The sequence below is a fragment of the Schistocerca cancellata genome, chromosome 5 (genome assembly GCF_023864275.1).
Source record: "Schistocerca cancellata isolate TAMUIC-IGC-003103 chromosome 5, iqSchCanc2.1, whole genome shotgun sequence".
Classification (NCBI taxonomy): domain Eukaryota; kingdom Metazoa; phylum Arthropoda; class Insecta; order Orthoptera; family Acrididae; genus Schistocerca; species Schistocerca cancellata.
In genome coordinates, this window is record NC_064630.1 from 287,455,585 (window position 1) to 287,468,355 (window position 12,771).

The window sequence follows — 12,771 nt, forward strand, 5'->3', positions numbered from 1 at the left end:
TGGGGGAAACTACTACAGGATAAACCCGTACTGTTATACAAGTAATTTTCGTAATTTTTATTTTGTTAAGCGCTTTCTCCATTGGAACACATTTCCTCAAACTTCATTACGACTTTAAGATAGATGACTCTGTAAATCTTTGAAATAATAGCAGTTCTATTTCAGTTTAATCAATAACAATAGAAAGAAATTAGCAAAATAGGTCCTTGACCTCTGAAGTGGTAACGGAAAGTGATTTCAAGCTTAATGATGCCATTTGTCTACAAACCAAACGGCAAAAACGTCAGAGCGCTTCCGCTCTTTCTTTTCTTTCTGGAGCGCTCCGGTTGGCAAGATGAGCCCTAAACCTTTCAAGATGTTCCCAGGAGGCAGGAAGATAATCGCAGTTTCCAGGATGCGACCTAGCGACAGCCCCTTTCTCTCTCTCTCTTTTTTTTTTCTCCCTTCCTTACCTCTGCTCTCGGTGACGTCCCTCACCTCGACTTCCGCAGAAAAGCCGTCAGCAGGGCCATTTGCTTCCAAAGTGTCTGCAGTTTGTGGGCGGACCTGCGAAGGCGTTATAGGTCGCACTGGCATAACGGCCTCGTAACGCTTGAGGTTCCACTACTCTCCACTTGGTGGGCGAGGTTTGCATAACGCGCTGCCACAGCCATCTCGTATATTGTTGTTTCCGCGGAAACGTACCGCCTGCCGTTACCAATATGCTCGTGATACCGAGCTTGGTAGGCAAAAGAACGTCTTAGTGTACGACGTAGGGGCAGAGAAATCATAGTGCATCGTGTAGCTGTCAGAGAGTCTGCTAATCCGTTACCCTCACATTTCAGTGATAGCGTTGTTTTGGGCAAATTCTAACTGGATCATTATTCGGCAAGCTTCCGGTAAACTGCATAATCTGATAGAATTGCGAATATTCACCGTGTCGTATCTAAAAATAGTTCCTTTTTAGCATTACTAAAACATTATGAAATACTTTGGACGTGCTGCCTTGAGAAAAACGAATCTTTATTACTTATATTCTCATTCGCCCAACACCTTAAAATCAACAACGTGACACCAGATGTCTGCATAACAAATAAGTGACGCAATATACCACTTACGTCACTGAAATGCAGAAAAAATTTGATGTCTACACGTTTTAAGTCCACTGACTTGATAACACGTTTTATTATCTCACATTCTCCTTTCCTGTAATCGTATCAATAATTCATCACACTTGCCTTTAATTTTATTTCATAATAAACCAACTCACATCATTGTATGACCAGACGAACACTGTGACTTTTACCCAAATATGTCGATTGTGCCACTTCCAGATTGTAAGCTCTCGATTAATTTTTAATTTCTCGATCTTCTCCCTGAGCAACCAATAGTAGTTTTATATTTGTTTTTCAACTAAATTAGATGTGGTATGTATTCACACTCACTATAAAATGGCTACACAACTGAAATCTTGCAACATTGTAGGATCCTAAATAAAAGGGTATTTTAATCCTGCTAAAGACAACCGGTAATGGGGACTCTTGTCAAATAGAACTTTTGTTTTGGCTGTGAACCGAGCTGCTACTTAAAAACAATAATAGAAATGGCACAGTTGCAGAAGAGAGAACGAATTCTCCTTTCTACTCAGCTATACTCAGTAATGCTTAAGAAGCAGATCTGTAAAAGAGAGGCACGTTTCTTTCAGTAACAGCACTCAGTATATTAGATACTGAAATGAAGTGCAGAATTACTTCCTGGAAGTGTGCGTCTTAAGGACAACGTTAGATGAATATGAAGCGTAGTTTCTCGAAAATACAATGAAGAAGAAACTGCAAGCATTTGAAACTTGGTAAGACGACAGGCGAATTACAGAATGAAGAAATAGTAAAACGAGTAGTTTGATGTACACTCGGGTGATAAGGTCAAGGGACAGCGATATGCCCATAGAAAGATGGCGGTAGCAGCGTGTACACAAAGTCGAAAAGAGCAGTGCATAGGCGCAGACGTCGTTTGTATCAGGTGATCCACGTGAAAAGGTTTCCGACATAGTTACGGCCACACTACGGGAATTAACAGACTTTGAACGCAGAATGGTAGTTGGAGCTAGGCACAAGGGATATTCCGTTTCGGAAATCGTAAGGGAATTCACTATTCCGAGATCCACATTACCAAGAGTGTGCCGAGAACAGTACATTTCAGGCATTATTACCTCTTACTACAGACAACGAAGCGACCGACGGCTTTTCTCGACCGAGAGCAGCGGTGATTACGTAGATTTGTCAGTGCTAACAGACAAGCAACATTGAGCGAAATAACCACAGAAATCAGTATGGGACGTATGACGAACGTACCCGTTAGGGCAGTGCGATGCAACGTTGTATTAATGGGCTACGGCAGGAGATGCGAGTATCTATGCCATGAGCATGCTACCGCCGGCAGCGCCTCTGCAGGGCTCGTGGCCATATCAGTTGGACAACAGCCACTGCGGAACCGTAGCCTGATCACACGAGTCCGATTTCAGTTGGTAGGAGAGAATGGTAGGGTTCGAGTGTAGTGTAGACTCCACGGAGACATTGACCCAAGTTGTCAACAGGACACTGCACAAACTGGTCGTGGCTTAATAATAGCGCGTGCTGTGTTTACATGGAATAGAATGGTTCCTCTGGTCCAACTGAACTGATCATTAACTAGAAATGGTTATGTTTGGTTATTAGAGGCCATTTGAAGATTTCGTGGATTTCTGGCTCCCAAAGAACATAATGTCATCGTATCCCAACTGCTGGCGATTGATTTGATTAATATTCTGGACAATGGGAGTGAATGGTTGGCCTCCAAGATCGCCCGACATGAATCCCATCGAACGTTTATGGGACATAAGCGAGAGCTCAGTTCGTGCACAACCTCCTGCACCGACAACACTTTGCCGGCCGGAGTGGCCGAGCGGTTCTAAGCGCTACAGTTTGGAACCGCGCGACTGCTACGGTCGCAGGTTCGAATCCTGCCTCGGGCATGGATGTGTGTGATGTCCTTAGGTTAGTTAAGTTTAGGTAGTTCTAAGTTCTAGGGGACTGATGACCTCAGATGTTAAGTCCCATAGTGCTCAGAGCCATTTGAAGCATTTGAACCGACAACACTTTCGCAATTACGGACGGCTATAGAGGTATCATTGCTCAATATTTCTGCACAGGGCTTCCAGCGGCTTGTTGAGTCCATGCCACGCCGAATGACTGCAGCACGCAGGGCAAAATGAGATCCGTTCCGAGATTAGGAGCTTTCCCATCACTTTTGCAACGTGATTTTAGAGGTCTATGGGGGGACCTCATCACAAGAAGTTAGGGCTAGAGGACACCTAGGAGTAGGTAGGATGACATCTAGCAGTAGGTAGGTTGGAAGTGGAAGGAGACGCAGAGGGGGAAACGTGTACAAGCAGGTGCAGCGAAAGACTACGTATCTTTTGAGTTGGTAGGCACGTCGATATGAAACAATTGAGAGAAGCACATCACCTTGTAAATAAATCGAATATCTAGAGGCATAGTTCTTGATTGATCTTTATCGTGCGTTCTGACATGCAATAAATATTGTTTGATAAGGGGGAAAGGGCCAGACAGCGATGTCATCGGTTCCATCAGATTAGGGAATGACAGGGAAGAAGTCGATCGTGCCCTTTCAAAGGAAACATCCCTGCATTTACCTGAAGCCATTTAGGGAAATCACGGAAACCCTCAACCAGGATGGCCGGACCGGAGTTTGATCATCGTCCTCCCGATTACGAGTCCAGCTTGCTAATCACTGGGCCGTCTTGCTCGGTGGAATAAATTAAACATGCAGCCAACACAGTGTAACATACAGCATCACAGAGTAATCATAACCTGCGAGAATTGCCTATCATGAAACTATTTCAGAAACCACTTTTTAGTTATTATTGTAAACCAGCCTGGTATGCAACGTGATAACAGTTGGAAGAAACAAATATCATCAAACTGCACAAAAAAGGAGAGTTAAAAAACGATCGTGCTGCGTTACATAAAATTGAAAATTGAGCTATCATTGAGTTATTTCACAATACTACAGGAAGAGTTTGTCACGAACGGCAATCTGTGTATTACACTTATGTTCATAAGCTGTGGTATAAACGTTATCCATGAAGCAACAGCAGGCGTGGCGTTAAGGTGTCACTAAAAGTAATCCTACCAATTTCTTAGTTGTAATAAGGCCCCACGCAAACAAACGTTACTAAATGATAAAAATCCGCGGTATTGACACCGGTTTAAAATATTCTTTTACTCCCCATTCACCAACACCGCGCAGTTTCGACTGTGCAGCCAACTTCTAGTGATGATAACATTCTGACATGTGGAGGTGTGGTTGGGATATTAGGTATATCAGCCCCCAGGATACGGGCCGTGAGTGGCACTTAGGTGTGGTGTCGCTTTGTCGTTTGAATAGACGACCTCAATTCATTTTGTTTTGGTTTCGCTTTCAGAACAGAATACCTGACGTTTCATCATAGTCGAAATCTAGATGTCCAGTATGCTTTACGCCAATTTTTCTCAGTACTGGATAACTATACTAGCAAGAACAGAAGTGGTCCATGACGTCTGAGTTAGACTTGTAATCCCTGGGCGTCCTGGGTGCAAGACAATTGCAATCGACTGTGAGTCCGTGAAGCTGATTGGCCATCCCACATCTCTTATTACTTCATCATCGTATCCAGGTTTCGTTTACGCATAATTGTCTGTTCCAGTTTCAGTCACAGAGCAGCTGATCTTTCCATTCCTTCTAATGTCACCCAGATTTCAATTTCAATGTGTTGGATATTTGCCAACGCCTTGCCCCAGTGGTCATACTAATTCCCGTCAGAAGTTAAGCTCGTACCTGGATGGATGTCCGTCCGGGTCTGACGTGAGCTGTTGGCATGTGAGGAGCGCTCAGCCCTTGCGGGACCAATTGGTTGAGAAATAGCGTGTCCGACCACGAAAACAGACAACGGTCGGGAGAGTGGATGTCCGTCGGACACGCCCCTCCACAGCGGCATTCAGTGATGCCTGCTGGCTGAGAATGACACAATGGTCAGTCGATGCAGTTAGGCTTGTTCGAACAGAGTGCGTTTTCAGATGTAAATTTGCATACAATTCAGGTTTTCGTTTATCTATCATGTTGGAATATGTTAACTCCATTCCTTTCTGTACGCCCCTATTTTCCCAAGCATGCTTTTCACTCCCAGTTCATTCATTATTTTTTGTCCGATCTATAAGTTTGTATGCGCCAGTGGTCTTAGAATTCTCACATTCGATGTAAATTTGCATACAATTCAGGTTTTCGTTTATCTATCATGTTGTGTTAATTCCATTCTTTTCTGTACGCCCCTATTTTCCGAAGCATGCTTTTGAGATCCCAGTTCACTCATTATTCTTTGTCCGATCTATAAGTTTGTAATGCGCCAGTGGTCTTGGAAGTCTCACATTCGATGCTTCAGTCCTCTCCCGTTGACTGGCGACTGGATATCAAGCCTCTGACCTTCAGATTAGAATTGATACTGCCATCACATTATAAAACTTTAGTAATATTCTTCTCTAACTTTTTTGAGGAGAGCATGATCTATACTACTTACCAACAGTTGGTATTTTTTCTAATTTTTATTATTGCTCCTTGTATGTAATATATGAGGTTTCACATCTCAAGTATTTAAAAGAATGCATGATGGAAATGGTGGATATAAAATTCATGGACACCTTCCTTATAAATCGAAGTCGTTACAACACCACTGGGAATCACATACGCTGGTTTGCGTGCACCTAACGTGATAATCTCAGACTAACGTCTCCGTATCTGACTGGCGATGTGCACCACGTCAGTAGGACTGTAAGAAATCCCAGGGACGCCCAAATAAGAAGACAATAGGATTCACTAACCCTGGTACACGGCAATTCATTTCTTGTATTCCACCGTTCCTTGATCTACGGACGACGAACTAAACATGGTATCAGTCAGGAAATATGTTAATGCATGAAACGCATGGAAATGCATCTGATAGGTAAAGGAGCATACCAAGAATTCTGCATCGGACATGGATGTGTGTGATGTCCTTAGGTTAGTTAGGTTTAAGTAGTTCTAAGTTCTAGGGGACTTATGAACACAGCAGTTGAGTCGCATAGTGTTCAGAGCCATTTTTTGTTATTGTATTGTATTGTGTTGTTAACCGGGACCAAGAAACGACGGAGAGGCTCCGTCCCCGCCGCAGCCGCAGTGGTCCCCAACCCCGCGACGACTACCGCAGTCCACTTCACCCCTCCGCCGCCGCACACCGAATCCAGGGTTGTTGTGCGGTTCGGTCCGCGGTGGACACCACAGGGAACGTCTCACACCAGACGAGTGTAACCCCTATGTTTGCGTGGTAGAGTAATGGTGGTGCACGAGTACGTGGAGAACTTGTTTGCCTAGCAATCGCCGACATAGTGTAACTGAGGCGGAATAAGGGGAACCAGCCCGTATTCGCCGAGGCAGATTGGAAACCGCCTAAAAACCATCAACAGACTGGCCGGTTCACCGGACCTCGACACAAATCCGCCGGGGGGATTCGTGCCGGGGACCAGGCACTCCATCCCGCCCGGAAAGCCGTGCGTTGGACCGCAAGGCCAACTGGGCGGGCACCTCAGATGTTAAGTCCCATAGTACTCATAGCCATTTGAACCATTGTTCTAAATGTAAAATTACATGTTAAAAAATGTCTCGTACCTGACATCCTAAGTGTCAATACACTGATTTACTCAAATTGTGAAGTTTCAGCTGAGATTTTAATAATATTCCCGAGTATACCGACTATTGTAGCGAATGTCTTCCGTCAATTTTGCAACGGTCTTTGTCCTAGTATGTGTATTGCTGCAAACAATAGATTTCAGATTTATCCAAAAAAGGGTTGGATTCAGCTGGACTAGTGCACCAGGCACAGAAAGTCACCACTCAAGAAAACCGAACTTCTCCAGAAAAAAAAGAACACTACATGCTTTGTTGTCCGTCATCACGTCTTCCTCAAACCACACATCTTTAACATCATTTGCTTCAAGAGTGTGGAAAGTAACTTCAGTATCATCTTGAGAAACAGCTCAATATTCACAGTTATTACACGCTCGTTTTCTTAAATAAATATCGTATTGTTGTCTACTCTTGGAGGCGGAACACCAGACATTTAACTGTTGTAAATGAAGCAACCTCTCTTGTATTTTCTCCGGCAGTTTTAGCACCCCAAGACCTCTTGTTTTGTTCATGTTTTGTTTGCTCTCATGAAACTGCGGCATGTTACCAAAGAACGCTAGGGCGTCGGGAAGTAACGTATGGAGCAGTTATTCACTGTCAAGCAGCAAATGCGCGTTCACCCAGTTCTTGCAGAATAGGTCGTCTACATCTACACCTCTACTCCGCAATCACGTTTCGGAGTGTGGCGGCGTTTACTTTGTGCGTACGAGTATCCCTTCATCCTTCTCCTATTGTAGCCGGTTATGATTCGCGGGCAGAATGATTGCTGGTGAGTCCCAATGCTGGAACGCATCTGACTAATCTTATCTTCATGGTCTCTTTACGATATGTACACAGGAGGAACCAATATACTGGTTATCTTTTATAGAAACGTACGCTCTCGCAGCTTTAACAGTAGACTACAGCGTCACGCGTCTGACGCTGTAGTTGGTTCAGCATCTTCGTGATACGTTCGCACTTAATAAATGAACCTGTAGTTAAAAGTGCTGCTCTCTGTTTCCTCTGTCTATCCCACCTGGTATGGATCCCAGAGTGACGAGCAAATTTCAAGTACCGGTGTTGGTCGAACGAGTGTTTTGTAATCTGTATCCTTTGTTCTGCTCATGAAGATTCATCCAGTGACTCTCAATCTGGCATCTGCCTTACCCGAAGTTAATTTTAGAAAGTCATCCCACTTCAAATCAGTTTGTATGTACACTCCTCCATATATTTTCGAAGTAACTGCTTTCATTTATTGTTCTATTATTGTTCTGTAAAAGGCTCATTATGGAAACTTAGCTGATCAGAAAATTGTGGGGCTGCTACATGGGTGCGTACAGAGGTCCGAGGAGACCCAAAAAGGGGGTGTCATATTGCTAATGCGTTTTATGGCGATCTCAGGGGCCGCGGCAAGCCCGTTCCTCTTCCTCGCACGTTCTAGTTGCCCCAAAAGCGTCCACCAACGTAACAGTTGATTGTCTACCAGAAACAGCGTCCGCGAGGTAATAGTCATCATCATTATCATATCAAAATCCTTTCAAAGATTAGGGTGTTACCTTTTCCGAACTCTGAAACAAAATACACTCCTGGAAATGGAAAAAATAACACATTGACACCGGTGTGTCAGACCCACCATACTTGCTCCGGACACTGCGAGAGGGCTGTACAAGCAATGATCACACGCGCGGCACAGCGGACACACCAGGAACCGCGGTGTTGGCCGTCGAATGGCGCTAGCTGCGCAGCATTTGTGCACCGCCGCCGTCAGTGTCAGCCAGTTTGCCGTGGCATACGGAGCTCCATCGCAGTCTTTAACACTGGTAGTATGCCGCGACAGCGTGGACGTGAACCGTATGTGCAGTTGACGGACTTTGAGCGAGGGCGTATAGTGGGCATGCGGGAGGCCGGGTGGACGTACCGCCGAATTGCTCAACACGTGGGGCGTGAGGTCTGCACAGTACATCGATGTTCTCGCCAGTGGTCGGCGGAAGGTGCACGTGCCCGTCGACCTGGGACCGGACCGCATCGACGCACGGATGCACGCCAAGACCGTAGGATCCTACGCAGTGCCGTAGGGGACCGCAGCGCCACTTGCCAGCAAATTAGGGACACTGTTGCTCCTGGGGTATCGGCGAGGACCATTCGCAACCGTCTCCATGAAGCTGGGCTACGGTCCCGCACACCGTTAGGCCGTCTTCCGCTCACGCCCCAACATCGTGCAGCCCGCCTCCAGTGGTGTCGCGACAGGCGTGAATGGAGGGACGAATGGAGACGTGTCGTCTTCAGCGATGACAGTCGCTTCTGCCTTGGTGCCAATGATGGTCGTATGCGTGTTTGGCGCCGTGCAGGTGAGCGCCACAATCAGGACTGCATACGACCGAGGCACACAGGGCCAACACCCGGCATCATGGTGTGGGGAGCGATCTCCTACACTGGCCGTACACCACTGGTGATCGTCGAGGGGACACTGAATAGTGCACGGTACATCCAAACCGTCATCGAAACCATCGTTCTACCATTCCTAGACCGGCAAGGGAAATTGCTGTTCCAACAGGACAGTGCACGTCCGCATGTATCCCGTGCCACCCAACGTGCTCTAGAAGGTGTAAGTCAACTACCCTGGCCAGCAAGATCTCCGGATCTGTCCCCCATTGAGCATGTTTGGGACTGGATGAAGCGTCGTCTCACGCGGTCTGCACGTCCAGCACGAACGCTGGTCCAACTGAGGCGCCAGGTGGAAATGGCATGGCAAGCCGTTCCACAGGACTACATCCAGCATCTCTGCGATCGTCTCCATGGGAGAATAGCAGCCTGCATTGCTGCGAAAGGTGGATATACACTGTACTAGTGCCGACATTGTGCATGCTCTGTTGCCTGTGTCTATGTGCCTGTGGTTCTGTCAGTGTGATCATGTGATGTATCTGACCCCAGGAATGTGTCAATAAAGTTTCCCCTTCCTGGGACAATGAATTCACGGTGTTCTTATTTCAATTTCCAGGAGTGTAATTTCTATCTTCTTTGAAGTCTTCCAATATCTCTTTTCCCGTAAAATTTGTAGTTCAGGATCCTCTGGGGGTTTCTGTGACTCTCTCATGAGGTGTTGCCTCCCGTCTTCACGATACTTTCTAATTTAGTTATTCAAGCTGAATACATTGGGTTCTCTTCTGATATCTTCATTTCTAATCATCTCTCTTTTTTGCTCAGCTCCCCGTCTCCCTTAGGATTTATTTTCTTTTTATGGTTAACCTCCGCTGTCGCTTCCATAGGATAACTAACTTAGGGCGCGCCATCACGCTACAGAATTTCATGACGGTCTCTTTTTGTACTTTATGGTCCGATGTTCTGCTCATGTTTCCGCAGGCAACATCGATTTTTAAAATTTTACTTTCATTATCACCCAAATCAAACATTATCGTACAGCTTAAATAAGATATTTATGAGACTTGCTCTATAACTGAATTATCCGAAACAATTTTTGGTCTACCGGGAATTCCTCGGGATACGTTCACTTTCGTTTCATTACTAAAAATGTAGAAGCTGTGTTTCTTGCGTATTTACTTTGTACGGCATATTGACCTTTGTAGGTGATCGTCATTCTTTTGACTAATAACTATACCATCTGTAAACAGTGGCATATTTAGGTATTCCACATTCGTTATATTACTGTAATTCCTTTGGTTACTTTTCATCTCCGTTTAACAGAATGAATCAATATAAATACTAAAACGCGTAGGTGATAGTCCATACCCTTTTCTTACACCTGAGTTTTTAGTTATGTCTTCTAATTGACTCATACCTGTGACATTACGATACGTCTTGTTTTGTAACTGTCACTACGCCTGCCATGTGAAGACGACATCCGCTTTCGTAATCTTCCATTGAGCCAACGGCCCTGTCGTTGTGATAGCACCGGTTTCCGTCAGATTACCGAAGTTAAGAGCTGTCGGGCTGGGCTAGCGCTTGGATGGATGACCATCCGGTCTGCCGATTGCTGTGGCCAAGCGGGCTGCACTTAGCCTTGTGAGGAAAATTGAGGAGCTGCTTTGAGAAGTAGCGGCTCCGGTCTCGTAAACTGACATACAGCTGATAGAGTTGTGTGCTGACCACACGGCCCTCCATATCTGCATCCAGTGACGAAAGTGAGCTGAGAATGACACGGCGACCGGTCGCTACTGTTGTGCCTTCATGGCCTGTTCGGGCGGAATTAGTTTAGTTTTATAATCTTGCATAGGCTGTCACGATTCACACGGTCAGAAGCCTTCGCAAAGTCAATAAAGATTGTACCGATTTCTATATTAAATTCTTTGTGTTGCTCTGTAATATTCTTAGTTAAAATCACACTGTCTGTGCATGGACACTCCGATTTAGATAAATTTTGTTCTTCAGAAATAACAATTTGTGTAATATCCTTCATGCAGTTGCAGATCGTCATGACAATTGCCATTCCCGTTTTGCGGGAATGGTTAGTTGTGCACGAAATGCACGTTCCGGGATAACAATTGATCGGACGTAAGAAAGATAGCCAATGGCCTTGTCGCTAGTGAGGCCAGCGTTTCGAATTAGAATACGCCCACCCTCTTTAGACCACGTCCACTTCACGACAATCCACTGAAGCAAGGAAGTTTCGTCACCACAACTCGTAGCTGCAGTTGCACAGTGACGTGACAAAAGTCATGGGATACCCTCTAATACCAAGCTGGACCCCCTATCAAACGGCGTAATACAGCAGCCTGACGTGACATGGATTCAAGATGTCGTTGGAAGTCCCCTGCGGAAATACTGAACTTGCTGCCTATACAGCCGTCCATAATTACGAAAGTGTTGCCTGTGCATGATTTTGTGCTCGAACTGACGAGTATGCTTCATAAATGTTCGGTGTATTTATGTCGAGCCATCTGGGTAACCCAATTATTGCTCGAACTGTCTACAATGTTCCTCAAACCAATCGAGAACAAGTGTGGTAACTGACATAGAAAAAAAAAAACATCGTTGTTCGAGAACAAGTAGCCGAACATAATCATTTACAGTCAATAGACGGTTCAGTTCGAGTAGAGGACCAAGTCCATTGCATGTACACACAGCCCACACCATTACGAAGCCATGGCCAGTTTGCTCATTGCCTTGTTGAAAACTAGAGTCCACGGCTGCGTGGGGCCTGCGGCGCACTCGAAGCCTACGAAACGCTCTTTTCATCTGAAATCGAGAGTCAACTGATCAGACCACGATTCCCAAGTCGTCTACGATCCAATTGATATGAACACGGTCCGAGGAGAGGCGCTGTAGGAGATGTAGTGCTATTAGCAAAGGTATCCTCGTCGGTTTTCCGTTTTCATAGCTTATTAACACCTAATTTCGCCGCACTATCCTAACTTTAACGTTCTTCATACGCCCCACATTAATATCTGCGGTTAATTTTCTCATGTTGCTTATCGGTTAGCATTGAAAACTCTACGCAAACTTCGCTGCTCTCGATCGTTACGTTAAGGCCCTCAGCCAATGCGTTGTTCGTAGTGGAGGCAATGCCAGAAACTTGCTATTCTCGTCACACTCTTGGCACTGTGGATCTCGGAAAACCGAATTCTGCAACGATTTCCGAAATGGAATATCTCATGCATTCAGCTCCCACTACAATGTACCACCACTCGTACAAAGTCTGTTAATTCCCGTCGTGCCGCCATAATCAAGTAGGAAAGGTTTTTATGTGAATCAACTGAGTGCCGATGACAGCTCCGGCAATGCACACCCCTTTTATCTCGTCGACGTGACACCACCACCATCAGTAAATTTGCGTATCGCTATCCCACGACTGCTTTCACCTCAGTGTATAAGACTGTTTCGTGTAATAGTCCTATAAGTTGTGTAGTGGCTGAAGGCAGTCCACGAACTGAAGGCTCGTGCTTCTAGCAGAGACGCCGCTGCTGCCGGGTGTGACGCCGGTGGTGGGGGCGGTGGTGGGCGGCGGCGCGCTGGGGGCGCTGCTGCTGGGGGCGGGGGCGGCTGTGGCGGTGGTCCGCGCCCGCCGCAAGAGGCCGTCGGCGCAGCAGCAGCAGCCGCCGGCCA

General features: G+C 45.9%; 1 protein-coding gene across 1 annotated transcript in view; it reads left to right on the forward strand.

Annotated features, from left to right (window-relative positions):
• LOC126188498 (nephrin-like) overlaps nt 1-12,749 on the forward strand; it is a gene marked incomplete at its 3' end in the record, with an annotated part of 468,003 nt that extends 455,254 nt beyond the window's left edge. Inside the window, exon 12 of the mRNA XM_049930102.1 lies at nt 12,616-12,749. Coding sequence (XP_049786059.1) covers nt 12,616-12,749 — 134 coding nt within the window. The remainder of the gene's footprint in view (nt 1-12,615) is intronic.
• Nucleotides 12,750-12,771: the final 22 nt, after the last annotated feature.